General features: G+C 40.4%; 2 protein-coding genes across 7 annotated transcripts in view; both read left to right on the forward strand.

The window, feature by feature from the left end:
- ZHX3 (zinc fingers and homeoboxes 3) overlaps positions 1-20760 on the forward strand; it is a 105719-nt gene that overhangs the window by 35896 nt on the left and 49063 nt on the right. For 4 of the 6 annotated variants that reach the window (XM_084776233.1, XM_084776235.1, XM_084776234.1 and 1 more), the window contains exon 2: positions 15013-15128. The exons of the other annotated variants lie outside the window; for them this stretch is intronic. The gene's annotated coding sequence lies outside the window, so the exon portion shown is untranslated. The remainder of the gene's footprint in view (positions 1-15012; positions 15129-20760) is intronic. 6 annotated transcript variants of the gene reach the window in all.
- On the forward strand, positions 10875-12773 carry LOC311594490 (tRNA (guanine(6)-N(2))-methyltransferase THUMP3-like). Its single transcript, XM_084776243.1, is given in 2 exon segments — positions 10875-11643; positions 11647-12773. Coding segments are annotated over 2 exon segments (1512 nt in total). The 5' UTR covers positions 10875-10959; the 3' UTR covers positions 12475-12773.

A 20760-nucleotide genomic window follows, 5' to 3' on the forward strand; every position in this document is an offset into this window, starting at 1 on the left:
AATTTTTAATCAATATAATTGTATGCATCTAACAATATTGAGTAAACAAAGGTGAAGCTAAGAAGACACTGCAATGTTGATGATGCTTGTGTGCTCTGCTGAGTGAGAAAACATTCAGTACCGACTGTACTGAGCCACAGCAAGAGGAACAGTGAGACTTAAAAGTCACAGCTAGTATGCTTTGAATTATGTATTTTCTCTCAACAGTCTTATGCACCTCTTTATTTTTTTATGTTTTTATATTATAAAAAATGAAATTCATAAATTGCCAACTTGTCCCACAGAAATGTGTGGATGATAATTACAGGAAAATGTTTAATCAGAGAAGCTTAGTAAAAGTACTGAACCACATGGGAGGTGAGGTGTTTGTTACACACATTAGAATGAAAGTAGCATTACCATATGCATTATCCAGTTGGGTTGAATGTGCGCAGGCGTGTGTGTGTGTGTGTGTGTGTGTGTGTGTGTGTGTGTGTGTGTGTGTGAGAGAGAGAGAGAGAGAGAGAAAGAGAGAGAGAGAGAGAGAGAGAGAGAGAGAGAGAGAGAGAGAGAGAGAAGAGAGAGACACTACTGATTTCTGAATAGCATATATATTTGGAATTACTTTAATTTTTTTCTCTATGCTTTGATTTTTATTATGACTTAGTTTTTTTTTTTTAAACTGTGTTTATCTGTATAGCCTTGGGTGTCCTATCTGGGACTTTGTAGACCAGGGTGGCCTCAAACTCACAGAGATCTGCCTGCCTCTGCCTCCCTGAGTGCTGGGATCACAGGAGTGCGCTAGCATGCCTGCTTAATGACTCAGTTTTTGTCACAGCTATGACAGCATGTCTGACAGAAATAGGGGAAGAAGGATTTGTTTTGGCTTATAGTTCTGTGATGCCTAGCTTTATGTCAACTTGATACAAGCTAGCGTTATCTGGAGTGGAGGGAGCCTAGGCTGAGGAAAGGCCTCCAGTAGATCCAGCTGTATGGCATTTTCTTAATTAATGATTAAGAGGGGGGTGGGCCCAGCCCATGATGGGTGGTTCCATCCTTAGGCGGATGGGCCTGGCTTCTATAAGAAAGCAGGCTGAGCAAGCCAGTAAGCACCCCACCCCACCCCTGCATGCCCTCTGCATGATTTCCTGACTTGCTTAAGTTGTTGCCAGTACTGCTTTTGATGATGAGCTGTTATATGGAACCATGAGTGAAATAAACCCTTTTCTCTCCAGTGTGCTCTTGGTCGGGCTGTTTCATCACAGCAATAGTAATCCCATCTAGGAAAAGTTTCAAAGTTGTCCTCATGATTGTTTGGCTCCACACATCTGGCATGACATCATGCTCGGAGTGTGCGGCAGAGACTGTTCTTCTTGGTAGGTGGAGAGCGGGAAAGGGGGGCATATACAAAGAGTTCAGGGCATGCCCCCTTCATTCTCCTCTTCGCCTAATTACTGTCACCATGTTGTAAGTAGCAAGTGATAGTCCCCATGATTGATCTAACTGCTTCTGGAAACACCCAGGGATGTGTTTTTACCTATTTAGATGTTTCTAAAGTCAGTCAAAATTGGCTATCACATAGTACTCTTGTGTAGTTTCAAATACACTTCTGTATCTCCCAGTTTGCTACATAGAATATATGGCTTTATAATATGCTTTATTTTTACACATCTATCCCTATACTGTACTTTATACTTTCAAATGTACCTAAAATATTTGACATGGAGGGGAGGTTAGAAGTAGAGAAACTTGAAAGAAATGTCCATGTAATTAAGTTAGAATTTATTAAATGAGGGACTGGAAGATGGCTCAGTGAGTATAGTGATTGCACAATATTGAAAACCTGAATTTAGATTCACATAAAAGCTGGGTGCTGTTGTGCTCACCTGTAACTTCAGTGCTGGGTGTGGTGCTGAGGCAGGTGGACCCCTGAAGCTCTGTCTAGGCTAGATGAAACAGCTGAGACTTGTGTTCAGTAAGAGAAACTGTCTCAAAAATAAGGTGGGCCGTGATAGAGGAGGAAATCTGACATTAACCTACTGCATGTGCACACCCATGCATATAACACACACACACACACACACACACACACACACACACACACAGTAAATAATTAATTAAATGAAGATAAACTTCCATACAACTTTAAAAAGATGAATCACTGTTTCACTTAAAGATACACATGTACTTTAGATTTGTTATTATGTATCTCTGTATGTTTTTTTTTTTTTGTGTGTGTGTGTGTGTGTGTGTGTGTGTGTGTGTGTGTGTGTATGTATACCACATTCATGCCAGGTGCTGGAGGAAGTGGTGAACCTTCATGTGGGTGCTGGGAATCAAGCCCTGGTCATTTGCAGCAGCAGCAACAACAACAACAAGTGCTCTTAGCCACTGAGCCACCTCTATAGCCCCATGTATTTTACTTTTAATTACATTTATTGTGTGTGTGCTTGTGTGCATACATGCTATAGCATACAATGGAGGTCAGGAGTCAGCTTTCAGGAGTCAGTTCTCACTTTCAGCATGTGGATCCCAGGGATTGAACTCAGGTTGTTGGGCTTGGTGGCAAATGCTTTCACCCGTCAAGCCACTTCATTGGCCTTATAGATAGAAGAATACATAGGTTTCAAACAGCTTACCTTTACCTTAGAGTGTCAACCACATAGTAATGATTTAAAAAACCTTGCCTTTTTGTCATTTTTTAAAAAGGTCTTTGAACTTCTAGTGTAATTTACATAGAGAAAACATGCAGATTTTTTTGTTGTTGTTTTGTTTTCTTTTCTTTAAGGCAAGGTTTTTCCTGTGAAGCTCTGGCTGTCCTGGAACTCATTCTGTAGACCAAGTTAGCCTCCAACTCGTAGAGATCCACTTGCCTCTGCCTCTGCTGGGATTAAAGGCATGCACCACCACCTGGTGGAATGCACAGTTTTGAAAAGAGTAATCACCATTCTATGCCCTTTTTTTGTTTGTTTGTTTATTTTTGTTTCTGTTTTTGTTTTTTGAGACAGATTTTCTCTATGTAGTCTTGGCTGTCTAAGACTCACTTTGTAGACCAGGCCGGCCTCAAACTCACAGCCATCCAACTGCCTCTGCCTCCCGAGTGCTGGGATTAAAGGCGTGCACTGACAAGTCTAGCCTTCTAAGCCCTCTTATATAGAACATTTTTGTCACCTTTGAAAAAATCTTTTATACTCTCTCGTCATCAGTCAGATGTAATTTTTATTATGTTTGTTTTAACCATCAGAGATTACTTCCGTCTTCCAAAAAATTCTATAAACCAGAATTGTTTATGTTTAAGCTTCATTTGTTTAATATTTTTAGTTTAATCTGTAACGTATGTATTAGGTAACTATTCTTTTTATTCCTAAGTAGTGTTCCACTGTGCATTTATCACACTCTATCCATTCTCATCCTGGATGACCACGTGTTCAGGTGCTGGCTACTTTAAAATTGAGGCTGGTCAGTTTGTAGCTGTCTCATAAACCTCAGAATGCCATCTGTTTCCCTTTTTCTCTCTGGTGGGGCCTGTGAACCAGGGATTTGCCTCGCAGTGAAGGGGTGGCTTTCAGACTCTTAAACAAGGACCACCACAGAGAGCAGAGAGCAAAACCAAAGTTGCAATTCAGCTTTTAAACACCAAGTAGCAGGCCTGCAAATCGGTGAGAAACTCCCTTTACAAAAAGAAAAGGGGGGGGGGGACAAAGGAAGAGGAAAGGAAGGGCTAAGTTTCAAGAGTCTGTGCCAGTTGCTATCCAGTAGAGAAGACAGTGCAGGGGGTCAAGTCACAGCACTGCAGCAAGTGTCCCTGAATGCCTGATCTTGGCTCCCTCTGCTGCTGTTTTCTGCGTTGAGGAGCACTAGTGCTTGAAACCCTTGCAGGGCAGGCAGCCCTTGTCTACTTTTTCAGCAGAAGTTAAGTTTTAAAACAAAATAAGAAGTCACTCTTGACTCCTGGACATGAAAAGCACAGACTCAGGTAATTGAATTGTCCTGTGCTTGGGTTCTTTTTCTATCTCAGATTAGAGGTTCTGAGTTACGGGTTTGAAACGGCCAGGCTGACTCTCTGACAGACTACTACTGGCTCTTTTCTTGTAGAGTTTAGGCAGCTCACAAGAGCCTATAATTCCGTGTGTGCATACACATTACAGATTGGCATATATTTGCATAAATATAAAAAGATCTTTCTTTTCCTCTGTTCTGCCCCCACCAGAAAGCATCGTGTCCCACCTGTTCCTGAGTCTTGACATTAAGTTCAAGTAAGTAGAGTGCAGCTAGAGTAGAGGAGTGTGAAGAGCAAGGTGCAGTTAGCTTATCTTGTTACAAGGTGTGAGCCACCTTGTCTGCCCAACTTTCTCAGAATAATCCATATAAATGTAATCATGCAATGTGACTGCCGCCATATCTGCCTTCTTTCACTTAACACCGTGATTCATCTAAATTGCATTATGTGTCACTACTTCACTTCTTTTTATGGCAAAAACCCCCACTTGTATGTATCACATTCATATATTGATGAATACTAAGTTGTTTCCATCTTTTGACCACTGTTAACAGTAATAAAACTACTATAAACATTAAAAGTTTGAAAATATGTTTTCAATTACTGAAGGGTAAATACCTACGGGTGAAAGTGCTGGGTCACATGATAATTCTACATTCAACTTTTTAGGGAGCTACCGAACTGTTTTCAACAGAAGCTACACTAGTTTACATTCCTCCCAGCAATGCACATGGTGGAGCTACCGAACTGTTCTCAGCAGAAGCTACACTAGTTTACATTCCTCCCAGCAATGCACATGGTGGTGACTCTTCATATTATCACCAATACTTTTCACTTTCTGGATCTGTTCTGCTTTGCTCTCGAGGTTACCGTACCCACTGGATATGAAGCAGTATGTCACTGTGGCTTGATCTCTATTTCCTTAATGACTAAGAGTGCTGAGTATCTTTTCACATGTACAGACATTTGTGCATCTTCTTTGAAAACATTATTCTAGCCCTTTACCCATAGTTTGTTTAGGCTTTTTGTTGCTCCGTTCTAAGACTACAACTAGCAGGCTCTTATGAGATTTTCAATTTTCTCCTGCTCTAAGTTATTTCTTGATACATCTTTAGTCCATGAAAGAATACATTTTGATGTATTCCAATTTGCCAAATTATCTATTCACTGCTTGGGTCCAAGATCAACAACATTTACCCATGACTAGTAAGGTGGCTCAGGAGGCAACAACACTTGCCAACAAATCCTGACAACCCAGGTTCAAGCCGTAGCCCACTGTGGAGAGAGAACAGAATCCTAATTGTCCTTTGACCTCTACTCTTGTGCCATAGCACACAAGTACTTGCCCTCATATATACATACAAGTAATATTTTAACATTTTAAATTTGCTTTGGGGAGTGACTGAGACCTGCTCAGCACTTAAGAGAATTTGTTGCTCTTGCAGAAGACCTATGTTTGGTTTCCAGCACCCACATGGTGGCTCACAACCATCCATAACCTCAGTTCCAGGGGATCTTATCCCTCTTCTGGTCTTTATGGGCGCCAGACATGTACATATGATACATGTATATATGCAGGCAAAATAGTCATATACATAAAATATTTTTTTAATTTTAAGAGATTTGCCTTTATGTTTACTTAGTATCATAGTTTTTGCTCTCACAACTGGGCCTTTGATTCATTTTACCTTTAGCATATGGTGTGATGTTTGGGTGCAACCTCACTGTTTTACATGAAGACACTGAGCTGTCTCTATACCATTTATTGAAGACATTATCCTTTCACTACTGAATGGTCTTAACTGCCTTTTCAAAAATAATTGGCAGCACATAGATTGGTTATTTATGGCTCCTCAGTTTTATTCTACTTATCTATATGCTTATTCATGTGCTAGCACCATACTGTTTGATTATTACGGCTTTATAGTGAATTTTGAAATTGAGACATGAAAGTCTTCCCACTTCACTTTTCAAGATTGCTATGACTATTCAAGTTCCTCTCTCAGCAACTGTCTACAAGTGAACTTCAAACTCACAGACCAGCTTGCACCACTAGTATTTTAATGCTGAACCATCTCTCTGGCCCCAAGGAAATTTTTTCCTTTGAATTGTCCAAGAATAAAATTAATAAAAGATCATTTCTAGATCAAAAACATTATACTCTTATTTCTATGGCTAACATGAAGGGTAATGCGTATGTTATATTTTAAAAAATATTTATATCTGTGCAAAAATGTGTATAACTGTGTGCGTGTACACAAATATGTACATGGGATCCCCTGCAACTGTAGTTATAGGTTGTTGTGAGCTTCTGATGTGGGTGCTAGGAGCCAAACTTAGGTCTTCTGCAAGAGTACACAAGTGCTCTTAACCTCTAAACTCTCTCTTTAGTCCAAAAGAAGGCTCTTTTAAAAGTGCTTTCTTATAAATTTTTGGCTGAGGTCTGTAAGAAAACAATCATTTGATGTTATAGATATTCCTTGGGCTAGACACAATCTGTTTCTTGTTCTCACATCAAAAATTAAACTGAAGGAGATGTAGTAACATTGGAAAAATAACTATAGTGCTTTCTAAGACTAGCAGCTTCCAGGAAATTGTACAGTCCCCAAAAGTACAAGTCATTTGAGACTAGAGGACTGAGTCGTGAGGCAAGGGACTGCTGCTGTGCCTGAGTTTGCTGTCACCTTCTCAGAGGCTCCAAAACCAGAAAACCCTCTTGACACAGCAGGTAGAAAGAGCTTTCTGTTTGGTCCTACCTCCAGGGCAGCCTCAATTTCCCTCCCTGTAACACAGAACATGCTGGCAAGGATGTGGAGAAAGGGGAACACTTCCATTGCTGGTGGGAGTGCAAACTTGTTCTGGAAATCAATCTGGTGCTTTCTCAGAAAATTGAAAACAGTTCTACCTCAAGAGCTAACTATACCACTCCTGAGCATATACTGAAAGATGCTCCACCATACAACAAGGACATTTGTTCAGCTGTGTTCATAGCAACTTTACTCATAATAACCAGAATCTGGAAATAACCTAGATGCCCCTCAACTAAAGAATGGATGGAGAAACAGTGGTACATCTACACAATGGAATACTACTCAGCTATTAAAAACAAGGAAATCTTGAAATTTGCAGGCAGATGGATGGAACTAGAAAAGATCATTCTGAGTGAGTTAACCCAGACCCAGAAAGACACACATGGTATATACTCACTTATAAGCAGATATTAGCCACATAATATAGGATAACCACACTGCAATGCACAGACTTAAAGAAGCTAAATAACAAGGACTCTAGGGAGGATGCTTAACACTCATTCAGAAGGGCAAATAGAATAGACATGGGAAGCGGCTCAAGAGAAGGGACAGGACTGGAACCTACCATAGATGTCCTCTGAAAGACTCCATCCAGTGGGGGATCGAAGCAGATGCTGATATTCACAGCCAAACTTCGGGGTGGAGTGCAGGGAATCTTATGGAAGAGTTGGGACAAGAGCTCCACAAGGAGACCAATGGAGCCAATAAACCCAGGCTGGGATGGGGGTAGGGGTGCTTCAAAGACTGATATACCAACCAAAGACTATGCATGGTGAGGACCTAGACCCTCTGCTCAGATGTAGTAGATAGACAGTACAGTCTCCTTGTGGGTCCCATAATATGGAGAGTAGGGACTACTGACATGGACTCTGGTGCCCACTTGTTGATAACTTCCCCCTGGCAGGGTGGCTTTGCCAGGGCACAGAGGGAGAGGATGCAGACAGTCCAGATGAGACTTGATAGGCTGAGGAGGGCTTCCCCTTTCTGAGGCCTAGGGGAGGGGGAGGGGTATGAGAGAGGGAAGGTGAGACTGGAAGGCAAGGAGAGAGGGGGCTACAATCAGGATATAAAGTGAACAACAACAAAAAACTGAAAAGAAAGAGAGAAAGTAAGTCCAAAGAAACAGAAGGCCAATTAGTGATATGTGGGCATTAGAGATGGGTACTAGAAGCAGCTGCTTATGAGAACCAGGCTTTATTTTGAATTGCTGAAAATATGTTGTGACTGAGTAGAGGTGATTGTTGCTCAGTGCTATGAATAGTTTAAATGCTATTGAATTGTCTATTTAAAAATGGTTAGTACTATATTATGCAAATTTTACTTGAATTAAAAATTACATCATGCACTTTCTGTGATCTCACAAATAACTGTGGCTTTGCTGTCAGTGGAATCCACGTGATTTTGTAGCATTGCTCCAGTGGGACGTTTCTCTCTAAGCTGTGGGTGGTTAATCTCAAAGGCAGATGATTTCTTCCTATAACAACAATTAAGGAATGTAGTTTTGGTTTATCGTTTTTTTATTTGCTTTAATCTGGAAAACTTGTACTTTAGATGGGGACTGAGTGATTTAAAATGTAGTCTGGTCTGACATCAATCAGCTTCTTTATTTAGCTTGGAAAGGTAACTTTGTATTATTTTAGAATGCAGCAAACTTTGATTTTATGAAGATGTGTAGAAAGAAATGCAGTTGCAGTGGTGTTTTTGTGGCTCTTTGTGTGCGGTGCTGGTAGATGTGTGTTGTACTCCACAACCACCATGCAGGCTTTTTATTACCAGGAGAATTGGTGTTGGGGGATAAGAAATTCTATTTTCATTTCAGTCAAGTAGAGTTTGTGCAAAACTTAGACACATTGATTATCTCACACCTGCTCTGTGTTTTGGGGCATGGATTTTAAGTTGCATTCTGTTGGCGGAGCTGAGAGTGAGAAGAACTTCTCACGTACAAGTAGATGTATGTCAACCATGAAGCTTTTCCATGAATAAGGCCTTGGCTTCTGGCCTATAGTCATTGCTGTATTTTATGGGTCCTTGCCTTTTCAGGAGTGTTTTTGCTTCTTGTGTACTTCTATCTGATGCTTTTTATGACCCAAATACTCCATCCAGGCTAGAGCTATAGAAAAAATAATATTCAAATGGTCAACTGAGCTAGCAGCGTCTTACACTGTTGCCATTGTGTCCAAGCCAGCTTAACTGGAGAATAAAGAACTGTCTTGCTTATTTTGTAACCCTAAAATTATAGGAGATTTGGTAAACAGAACAAAATAGCTAAAATTTAAAAAAGTCAGAGATATGAGTGATTGTAATAGCTTCAGATAATTAATGGTTCTAATTTTTACAACATTAGATTTGCTTTTTTAATTACTTATTTTTACTTTATATATGTGTCTTGTCTGCCTGCATGTATGTCTGTGCACCACATTTGTGCCTGGTACTCATGGGAGAAGATGCCTTGAAATTGGAGGCACAGATGGCTGTGAGCTGCCATGTGGATGCTAGGAACTGAACCCTGGGCCTCTGTAAAAGTAGCCACTGCTCTTAACCACTGAGCCAAATCTCCTGGATTTTCTTTTTCTGCTGTTTATAAGATAGTTTTTTAATAAGAAAAGTTGGATAATTATAAGTTAGGTTTTTAACAAATTGTAAATTAGGCAAAAACCCAATGATAATTATTTTAAGATGATATACTTACTAGCAGAGCAGGGAAACAAAAGTAAAATAGGGATGAAACTTTAACTTACTGGGAAATTAAAACTAAATTTGCAATAATAAAAACATCTTTAAATGCTATTCTGTACATCTCTGAGGGTTTTGAAGACCTTATCTATTTTACTTTATCTTTCTATAGAATCATCTCTATCTGTTACACCTAGGATGTATATTCATATGATAAAAATAGACTAGTAATTGATATGACCATGATTTGATGAACTAACAAATTAACTTGTATAACTTACTTATCCTAAACAACCTGCACTAGCACTTTCAATATTATAATTGAGTTATATGAGTACAATAATGCATATTAGAGTAGAAATATATATCCTGTGTGTAAAGAAAAAATTTTTTTTGGTTTTTTGAGCCAGGGTTTCTCTGTGTAGCCCTGGCTGTCCTGGACTCACTTTGTAGACTAGGCTGGCCCCGAACTCACAGCACTCCACCTGCCTCTGCCTCCTGAGTGCTGGGATTAAAGGTGTGCGTCACCACACCTGGCCAAGAATAACCTTAAATTTGAACACTATACGAATGTATCTAAAATTAAACTTATTTTGCATTTATATACAAAATTCTATACCAGTGAATTAATTACAGTGTGACAGGTTAACTCCTGGTAACACCCAGCCGACCTCGAAGAAGATGATGAGCATCAAAGAACCTCCTTCTGGAGATGGCTTCAAATGTGGCAAACAAGCCACTGGGCAAAATGTCCTCATTTCTACCACAGACAAAATTCTGCCTAAAAATGGGTAAGCTTGGATACAGGGTGAGTCGACGGCCAAACTCTGCCAAGACAGGGTAAGCAAGTCCTCAATAGTTCCTGCCTCATAAATATGTCTGTCAGATATACTGGGGCCAGAAGGTTGAAGATGATGCTCGAATGTTACAGAGAATTCTGGGTGACTATTCAGGCAGCAAGCTGTCTCTGTCATTTTTTCATCTTGGAAGCTGCTAACCTGCACTTCTGGTTTACTCAGGTAATTGAGTTTTATTCCTTCTCAAGTGTCTGATGGGGTTGAAGACCAGATAATTTAGCTTTGCAATTAAGTTTAGTTGTTTAGGGATTAAGATGTTTTTAGGCCTAGATAGATATTTTAAGTTGATAGAGATGAGATACGATAGATATTTACTTTCAGAATTTTAGACTTCTCAAGATAGGAATGATGTTTTCTTCAAGATTGCCAAATACAAATAGCCAAAACACTATGAATGTAACATATATATAATTCCTGATTGTTTCATGGTTCTTCTTGCTATAAGTAGTTTATTGTATATATGTGTATTATAAATGTATATGTAAAAATATTTAATAAAAATAAAAATTAGTTAATTAATTAAAAATGCTAAATTTGCTGAGAAATCCCTGCCTGTAACAACCAGCATAGCGAGATACAGCGGCCGGAAGGGTCTGTCCTTGCAGCTGAGACAATTGGGCCTTTTAGAAACATTCCCATCATGTCTGACACTCAAGAAGCTACCAACCAGCTCCTGGATATGACCCTTAATGAGGACGAGAGGCCTGTGCCTGTAATGGAAAGTGGCATCAGAATTGTGCCTGAGCCCCTCCAAGTCACCATTGGAGCCACTGCACCTACTGGCTTTGAGCAAACAGCTGCAGATGAAGTGAGAGAGAAATTGAAGGCACCGTGCAGAGTCAGCAAAGACCGGGGCAAGATATATTTTGATAGTGCTGTGGAAAGTCTGTCTCAGGTTCATTGTCTGAGATCAGTTGATAACTTGTTTGTGGTTGTTCAGGAGTTTAAAGATTACCAGTTCAAAAATACAAAGGAAGAAGTTCTAAGGGACTTTGAAGAACTGGCTGGAAAGCTTCCATGGCCAGATCCTTTAAGAGTCTGGCAAATTAACACCACTTTCAAGAAGAAGAAAGCAAATCGCAGAAAGGCAAATCAGAGTGTAAGTAAAGAGAAGGCTGACTGTGGACAAGGAGATAAAGAAGATGAGAAAGATGGTAAGAAGAAGCTTGCCAGCAGCACCACAGATTCACATATCTTGGACTATTATGAAAATCCAGCCATCAAAGAAGAGGTATCAACCTTAGTAGGTGATGTTTTAGCATCTTGCAAAGATGCAGCTGGTGAAAGCTTAAGAGAAGAAACTGAACCACAAGTACAGACGTGTTGAGTCACCTGCAACAGAGCAGGAGAGAAACACTGCTTTACATCAAATGAGGCTGCAAGAGATTTTGGGGGTGCTGTTCAGGAGCATTTTAAGTGGAAGGCTAATATGACCAACTTTGATGTAGAGGTTCTCCTAAACATCCATGACAATGAAGTTATTGTTGGCATTGCACTGACCGAGGAGAGTCTCCATCGCAGAAATATAACACATTTTGGACCCACAACTCTCAGATCAACTCTCGCCTATGGGATGCTCAGGCTCTGTGAACCTAAACCCACTGATGTAATAGTGGATCCAATGTGTGGAACAGGGGCGATACCAATAGAGGGGGCTACTGAGTGGTCTCACTGTTACCATATTGCTGGGGACAACAACCCACTGGCAGTGAACAGAGCAGCCAATAACATCTGTTCTCTATTGACTAAGAACCAGATTAAGGATGGAAAAACATCTTGGGGTTTGCCCATTGATGCTGTTCAGTGGGATATCCGCAACCTCCCACTGAGAACTGCTTCTGTGGATGTTATAGTAACAGATATGCCATTTGGAAAAAGGACGGGCTCTAAGAAGAGAAACTGGAATCTCTATCCAGCTTGCCTTCAGGAAATGAGCCGTGTCTGTAGACCAGGGACAGGCAGAGCTGCACTGCTTACGCAGGGCAAGAAATGCTTTGCCAAGGCATTATCTGGAATGGGACATGTGTGGCGAAAGGTCCACACAGTCTGGGTGAACATCGGGGGCCTTCATGCTGCGGTTTATCTTCTGAAACGCACGCCTCAAGCCTTTGTTCACCCTTCAGAACAAGATGGACAAAGAGGCCATCCTTGGTAAAGCAAGAATGAAGACGGCTTAATAGTATTTGTAGTTCCTAACACTGGCAATGTCAGCACACAGAACTTGTAACTAAGTATTGCATTGTGTAACTACTCCAGAATGCTTTATTGTAAGCAAGGTGACTAATGGTATTTCTGAGAAGCCTACATTGCTTGGTTTCTAGGTTTTATTGCCTTTGCAGCCTACTGTTCTCTAGTCAAAGTTTTTTACATCACCCCCAGAAACTGAAGCTTCCCTCAATACCTACAGTTTGCCATCTGCTTTAAAATAAATACACACAACTAAAACAGGGCAAAGATGCTTTGTGTGACTATTAGTAACAAGGCATTACTAAGTACTGGAAGCATAACTTGATGAGGTATGCGACCAACAAGCCAAATTAAAGGAAGTTTTCTTTTGTTTTTTAAGACATGAGTTCTCTTTGTAGCCTTGGCTGTCCTGGAACTCGCTCTGTAGATTAAAGGTATGTGCCACCACTGCCTGTCCTAGGATCTTCTCTTTTAGAAGACCTGTCAGTCTTGAGGGTGGTAGGTGGGCTAATGTATTTTTAAATGAAAACTTGCTCAGCTTGTTGTTCCCTTGTTTCCAGTTGTACAGATCCTTCCTCAGGTAGGTCTTTGGGAACTGAAGTAACCTCAGTACTCATCAGTTCCTCCTAAAGCAGGCCCCATCTGAACTGTGATGAGAAGTTATTTTGGAAGAATCTGGCTTCATTCAGCTTTGACTTTCATTATGGTGTTTCTGTTTAAAATAAAAGACATAGTACTTCCTTTGAGAACAGAATTCACATTGGCAGCATAGTAAGTGGCCAGTGGCTTCTTGGAACTACCCACTGGAGAAAGAACCGAGATTAAGAAATTTGTAAAGAAGCCGGGCATGGTGGTGCATGCCTTTAATCCAGGCACTCGGGAGGCAGAGGCCAGCCTGGTCTACAGAGCGAGTCTAGGACAGCCAAGGCTACAGAGAAACCTTGTCTTGAAAAACCAAAAAAAAAAAAAAAAAAAAAAAGGAAAAGAAAAAGAAATTTGTAAGGATTTTATACCCTAGATGGGTATTTTTGCAATTGCCAAAACACATTATTGAACAAAAACTTACTTTTTCACCTTTGACAAAGGAAACAATTTAAATCTCAAACCAAGTTGGTCACAGAGCCAGAATGTACAAGGATGGTTTTCATCATCATTTACCAAGTTCCTGACACAGTATTTGCCAGTGAGCATTTAATATTTACTGAACAAATGAACTAGTACTTTTTATGTTAAGTTCTCAGATTAATACACTAGGTTTGTGTTTGATTTACCTTAGCTCTAATTCTATTAAGTATGCAAAAAAAAAAAGACTTAAGATACTGTAAATTCAGCGGGCACTGTCATCTTCATCTCTGGTTGGTAAATTTTGTCAAATCTGGTTACTAGAAATGAGCTATAAGCAGTTTTTCCTCTAGACAAGGTTATGGCACATAGCCCTTGCTGATCTCGCCTCCAAAGTGTTGGCATTAAAGATATGCAATATAAAAAAAAAAAACCCCAGCATAGCACATTCTACATAACTGGAATAATTTACTGAACCTCTGTGCCTCAGTTTTGCCATCTGGGTAATTAAAGCATTAGAATTTACATGCTAAGCTCATGGTAAGGATTATATGTGGTAATGTAGCTGAAGCTCCTACAGTAGGGCTTGGACAGTAGGAAAGGCATAAGTGCATGTTAAGGATGAAAGAATGCTGGTAATAATGTGTAGCTACTTTGGTTCGTGCATTCTTTCTGGGTGCCCTTCTATGATTGTACTCACTTTGGGCCCATTTTGTTGTTAATTGTCATTTTAACTGAGAATGCTTTGATAATGGAATACAGAACTCAAGAGCACAATGTTTTAAAGTCTTTTCTAAGTAATTTTAAGACCTCATAAAGCATCTTTTGTGGTTTTTGGTTTAAAAGACTTCATTTTATTCATTCACTAAAAATTACCGTGTGCCTACCATTGCCCTGGGCAAAATGGGGCGATGTAGAGCAAGGATTGGAGAAAAGAACTCTCGTGTGTGTGTGTGTGTGTGTGTGTGTGTGTGTGTGTGTGTGTGTGTGTGTGTGAACTCTGGAGTCCATACCAGGAAAACTTCAGAGCTTTGAAAGAAGAAAACAAAAAATCAGCACATCCATAGGGTGTGTGCATCCTGGAAGTTGTAGGCCACATGTTCATCAGCCAATTATTGCTGCCGAGCCACCTGAAGTTTAGCTAGACAGGGATATAAAGAAATTTAAATGAATCATCTTGACTTGATGGCTGAGCTCACTGTCCTGTGTCCAGATGCTCCAGTCTCAGCTTTAAGTGGTCAGAGCTCACATCATTGTTCAAGCTGCACTTGTAGTAGCTGTGAATCATTGTGTGCATTTTGATGACCTCACTTTGCTCTGTGTACCTGATATATGTGCAGAGCTGTGAGGATGAGTTAGGAAAGATTAATGAGACTAGCTAAGTGCTTTTCCTAGAATGTGCTTTCTTTTCTAGTGAGGTGATGGTATGATGCTTCTTTTACAGGACTGAACTGCAACTACAGAGACAAGTGACACTCTAAAGATGCCACAGGGCTGCAGAAAGTGAAAGGGGACCCGGAGAGGATGACGTGAGAGAAATGTTTTTCCCAAAGACAAGAAGTATGTTTATATTTTAACAAAATTCTTGCTTTATCCATTGCAAGTCTGTAATGCCTAAGCCATATTTAGTTTTTATTACTGTTAAACATTCTTTTTTTTTTCCATGGTGGGGTGGGTGTTGAGACAAGTTTCATGTAGCTTTGGTCTCCACCTCCAAATGTCAAAATACACAGCTATCTGGTTTTAATCCACGTTTAACAGCGTAGCTAGGCATGGTGGTATACGCCTTTAATCCCAGCACTCAGAAGGTAGACTGTGAGTTCAAGGCCAGCCTGGTTTACAAAGAGAGTCCAGGACAGGCAAGTCTATACACATAGAAACCCTGTCTCAAAACCAAAACAAAAAACAATGCATAGATAGCATCTCTCTTTAAAAGTCTTGGGTTTTTTTTGTTTTGTGTGTGTGTGTGTGTGTGTGTGTGTGTGTGTGTGTATGTGTGTGTGTGTGTACGCGTACTATTTTTCCAAGTTTATGTGTATCCTTCTTTTGTAATTACATTTGCAAGTAGTTTCACTTTTAGATTATCCATAGATATTACTAGTTGAAATATTAAAGTTTCAGCCAGGCATGGTGGCACATGCCTTTAATCCCAGCACTTGGGAGGCAAAAGCAGGTCAATCTCTGTGAGTTCGAGGCCAGCCTAGTCTACAAAGCCCAGACAGCCAAGATAACACAGAAAAACCCTGTCTTGAAAAACTAAAAAGAAAAGAAAAAAATTAAACTTTCACTGGGAAGTGATTCACACTTTGATCTCAGCACTTTGGAAGTCAGAGGCAGGCAGATCTCTGAGTTTGAGGCTAGCCTGATCTACAGAACAAATTCCAGGACAGCTAAGGTTACACTTTTGAAACCATGTCACAAACACAACAAAAATAATAAGGATTACAGATGTGCCACCATATCTGGCTTTGAAACAAAACCTAAGAAATAAAAGGAAAATTATTTTTTTAAATAGAAAAGGATATAGTAACATAAGCTGTTTCTGAGCCAGTTTCTCTCTGAGGCAGCAGTCCTACAGTTCCCAGTGAATCCTGTCAAAGTGGTGTTATCTCTTACACCTGTATAACCAGCACTCTGAGAGGCAGGAGGATTATCTCCAGTCTGAGATTAGCCTTGGCTACTTAAGCAATACTCTGTCTCAAACAGAACAAAACAAACAAAACAACAAAACAAAAAACAAATGCAATTCCTTTCTTTTTAAGTTCTTTATAATTCTTTTGTTTGATTTTTACCTGTATAATTTTGTTTTGTTTTGGTTTTGAGACAGTATCTTTGGCTGTCCTGGACTCGTTTTGCAGACCAGGCTGGTCTTAAACTCGCAGAGATCTGCCTGCCTCTGCCTTCTTGAGTGCTAGGATCAGCTAGTGCCTGGCTAGCTGTATAATTTATATTTGTTAATTTTTTGTAATACTGAAAGAGATGCTTGTTCTATTTCTCCTTCCTTCCTTCCTTTATATTTTACATTTACCAGGTTGGCTTTGAACTCAGATATCTGCCTGCTCCTACCTCCTGAGTTCTGAGAGATTTATTTTTATGAGAGAGAGAGAGAGAGAGAGAGAGAGAGAGAGAGAGAGAGAGAGAGAGACAGGGGAGGGGGGAAGGGGAGAGGAGAGAGAGGGGAGAGAGAGAGAGAGAACAAGTATGCTTGTGTGTGGGTACTCATGGAGGCCAGAGGAGGGTGTTGGATCTCCATCCTCCTAGAGCTGGAGTTGTGAGCTGCCCATCATGGATGTTAGGAACCAAACTTGAGTCTTCTGAAGGAACAGTAAGCCCAACTCTTCATTGCTGAGCCATCTCACTAGTCTCTATTCTGTAAATAGTCTATAATATTTCTTTTTATAAAAAGATTTATTTATTATTTGTACAGTAAGTATTCTGCCCACATGTATGCCTGCAGGCCAGAAGAGGGCACCAGATCTCACTATAGATGGTTGTGAGCCACCATGTGGTTGCTGGGATTTGAACTCAGGACCTTTGGAAGAACAGACGTGTTCTTAATCTCTGAGCTATCTCTCCAGCCCCAATAATTTCTTGTGTAGTAACTTCAGAACATTTCGTTTTTCTCTTGCAAGCAGAATATTGTTGGGTTTAACCTTTGTTTTAACCTTTCTTGGAGATCTTGTGTCTGATGTAGAAATGTATGCTTTTTATTTTTAGAGTAGCTGTATTTTCTTCTGTTTTATGAATGTTTATTTTACTATTAGTTTAAATATTAGTTCCTTTCCATAGAATATTATTTGCTTCCTTTTGAACTTGAAATGGCCTTGGAGTGGTTTCTGTGCTAGCCCAAGAATAGCTACACAGACCACTCAGACACATCTCAGTTAGATATGGATGGTTTATTAAACACACACTCCAAAATTGATCATGATCAGGGACACAGAATGGACTCAGGAGCCAAACTGCGGATGCTGGTCTGCTTCTAAGGCAGGTTTTTTTTTTTAACAAGAAAAACTACAACTAAGTAACAACCAGGTAACAAAACCATAAACAGATGTAGGAAACAACATTATAGCATTTTGACCAGCTAAACAAAGCATATCTAACTGATCTTTAATTTGATTGGCCCTGCAGTTGGGGATGTTCAACATGTCAAGATAACAAAGCATAAGCAGTGAAGCCATAGAAGCAAAACAAGAGATTATTTTGTATTTGAAAAAGTGTCAGCATATTAATTATTGGAAGACAGAACCTGAGAACTTAAACTTAATTTCACCTTATGGTCAGGATGGAGATCAAAGACAAACCGCAACAGTTATGCTAAAAGCTAAAGCAGATCTCAACCTTTTCAAGACAGAGCCTTGGGTAACAGAGCCCTGACTGTTTGTCACTTTGTAGACCAGGCTGGTCTCAAACTCACAAAAATTCACCTGCCTCTGCCTCCCTAGTGCTAGGATTAAAGGTGTGGGCCATCATGCCCAGCCTTGAAATGAATTTCTGCTAGTGCTAAAAAGAATGTATCTTTATTTATGTACATCTATCAGAGCAGAAGCTGGAATGCATCACTCCATCCATACCCAGGAACTCAGTTTCTCTTTCTTGGCATCTTCTTTTCTTAATCCTTATCTGTATTTCTTCTGTCTACCAATTATTTTTTCCTTTCTCTTTTAGTCTGTATATATTCTCAAAAGTGTGTCAGTTCTTCTGAGCTTTAGTTGGTGCTTGTATTACTTTTTAAATTTCCGATCCATTCAGTTAATAAGCACTGAGGCCTTGTCTAGACCTGATAGACAGTGAGTGAAGGCAAGTGAGGGCAGGGTATGCAAAGGTGCGCTCTGCCCCTGCTTTCAGTATCACTGGTCTGGTTGAGGTAGTGGCATGTGATACAAACCTAACAACAGCTACAGAAGTTGCGATGTGCCAGTGTATTAGAGACAGGGATCAGGAACGGAGTGATGTTTTCTTTGTGTGCAAAGACATTCTGTGAGCTGAGAGTTGCTTTGGCAGTGGAGTGATATTGATGGTCATTGGTGGGGTGGTGGTAGTAATGTTCTCAGACAGAAAAAAAAAGTGAAGGCACACCAATTTCTTACTTGTTCTTGGAAGAATGGCTAGAGATAAAATTGGGCAAAAGGGAGACTGAGGCCAGTTGTCAAACACTCGAGTGCTCGGCCAGCAAGTTTAAGTCTGCATCCTATAGACTGCACCACAAAGGTCTTGTAGGAGGGAAACCATACATGAGTCCGTTCTTAGAAAGGTGACTTTGAAGCTGACTGCAGGAAGGAGAGTCAGCTAAGCAACTGTGGTTGTCTCCAGATGAGAGGCGAGGGCTATTGGTGTAAAGACCCCACAGTGGGGATGGAGAGTATACATTGTTTGAGGCAGAATCTGCAAACACTAGTATCTGTGTAGAATGAGAATTAAAGAATGCCGCCAAAGGCTTTTTGGTTTTTAGTTTTGCAGAAGGCAATGATAGAACTGTTGACTAACTGGGATTGAGGGTATGAGGGAGGACAGAAACTAATTTGGAGATAGACAAAAGAGAATCTAATTTAGAACTTGATGATGTCTAGGGAAACATCTAGAAGCTAAAATGGGCCAGCCACAGCTGGAGTTAAGTGTGGTACTCACTTGCTTCGAGGAGAATGCTACATCCTAACAATAGGTGTAAGCGCCTCTAAGTAGAACATGTAGGCAGAAAATAGAACAAGCTCTTGGCAAAGGCCAAACTCTATGTGCAGGAAATCAAAACATAATGATCACTTTAATGTCCAGCATGCAGTGGCTAAGTCTCTTCAGATGGCTTTCTTGAGTCCTCAACAGCCCTGTGCGTGGAAATTATTACTCTGCTTTGTGAGCCAGGAAACTAAGGCTCCAAGTCAAGCTAGGCAACCTAGTGGGATTGCAAACAAGAACCTAGTGCCGAGCCTGTGCTTTTCTGCTAAAAGTGAAGAAGTGGTGTGGATGCCATGATCGCCTGCAAGGGGCAGTGGTTAGTGGGGTGCACACTCGGAGGTGAGCAGGCTGGGGCACACCAAGCCGCTGGCTTCTCAGAGGACTAAAAGCCATGCGTGCATGCCCAGTTCCCGTAGAGTACCCAGACCAGTGTGCCCTGGATCCAGGGAGGCCGGGAGCAGCTTGGTGGCAGAGAAATGACAAGGGTACCTGGTATGGAGGCTGTGACTCATGGTTGATTGTTCACACATGACAGCATGAAGTCTTCTGATTTGCTCAAGTTTTTAAACCCTTTGAGTCTGTATATCTTCGATTGTCTTGTCTTTAGACTACACATATAAAAATAAGGGCCTGATCCCCTTTATGCCATCTGTTTGTTTAACTTGTTTACTTGAAAGTATTTTTGTTTTGTTTTATTTTCTTTCTACATTATGTTTTCAGATGCTTCCAGACTATAGACACTCTGTGGTGACTCTTTGATTGTTAATTATATATGAGACCGTGGGGCATATTCTGGTTTCTTCTCGCAATTCTCTCAAGTCATTTCCTTCTGCCGTCCCAGTCTTGTCCATTCAGTTTTCTCTAGAACTCTAATCCATAGGTTATCACTCTCCTCTAGAAAACAGTTCTTTAACAGGAAGCAGTGGTGTTAAGACCCAAGTTCTAGGGCCAGGCTGCCTGGGTTGAAATCTTGGCTGTGACCAAAAGGCAAGTTATTACTTCCCAAGTATCTCAGTTTGCTCATCTGTTAACTTTGAGATAATAATAGTGTTGACTACCAGAGGTTGTTGATAAGGGTTAAAGGGGTACACTGCAAACAAAGTGTTTAGAATGAATGATGTCTAGTATGTCAGGTACTATACCATTGTTAACTTAGCATTCTAGAGGGGGGGAGTATTAGGAGAGATGGTCTCTTCCTGATTGTCATTTGGTCCATACAAATAAATGATAAATTCATAGACTATTGAATCCTTACTTGGTGAGTGAAAAATAGGCAACCAGGTAGTGTGCTCCTGCGCTACAAGGAGTTCAACAGGGAACAGTTTAGCTTTGGCCAAATGTAGCATCTGGAGGTGCAGGTGTCCACTGTGTGACCTCACTTTCCCTATCTCAGTGTTCCTTAAAAACAAGCCATAAGATTATTTCTATCCTCCAGGGTAGCTCTTCCAGTTTTTTTAAAAAAATGCTCTTTTAGCTCTTTCATGTGCAAACAACATTTTAGAGATTGTTAATCTTC

The sequence above is a fragment of the Acomys minous genome (genome assembly GCF_964271855.1).
Source record: "Acomys minous genome assembly, chromosome: 3".
In the NCBI taxonomy this organism is placed as follows: Eukaryota; Metazoa; Chordata; class Mammalia; order Rodentia; family Muridae; genus Acomys; species Acomys minous.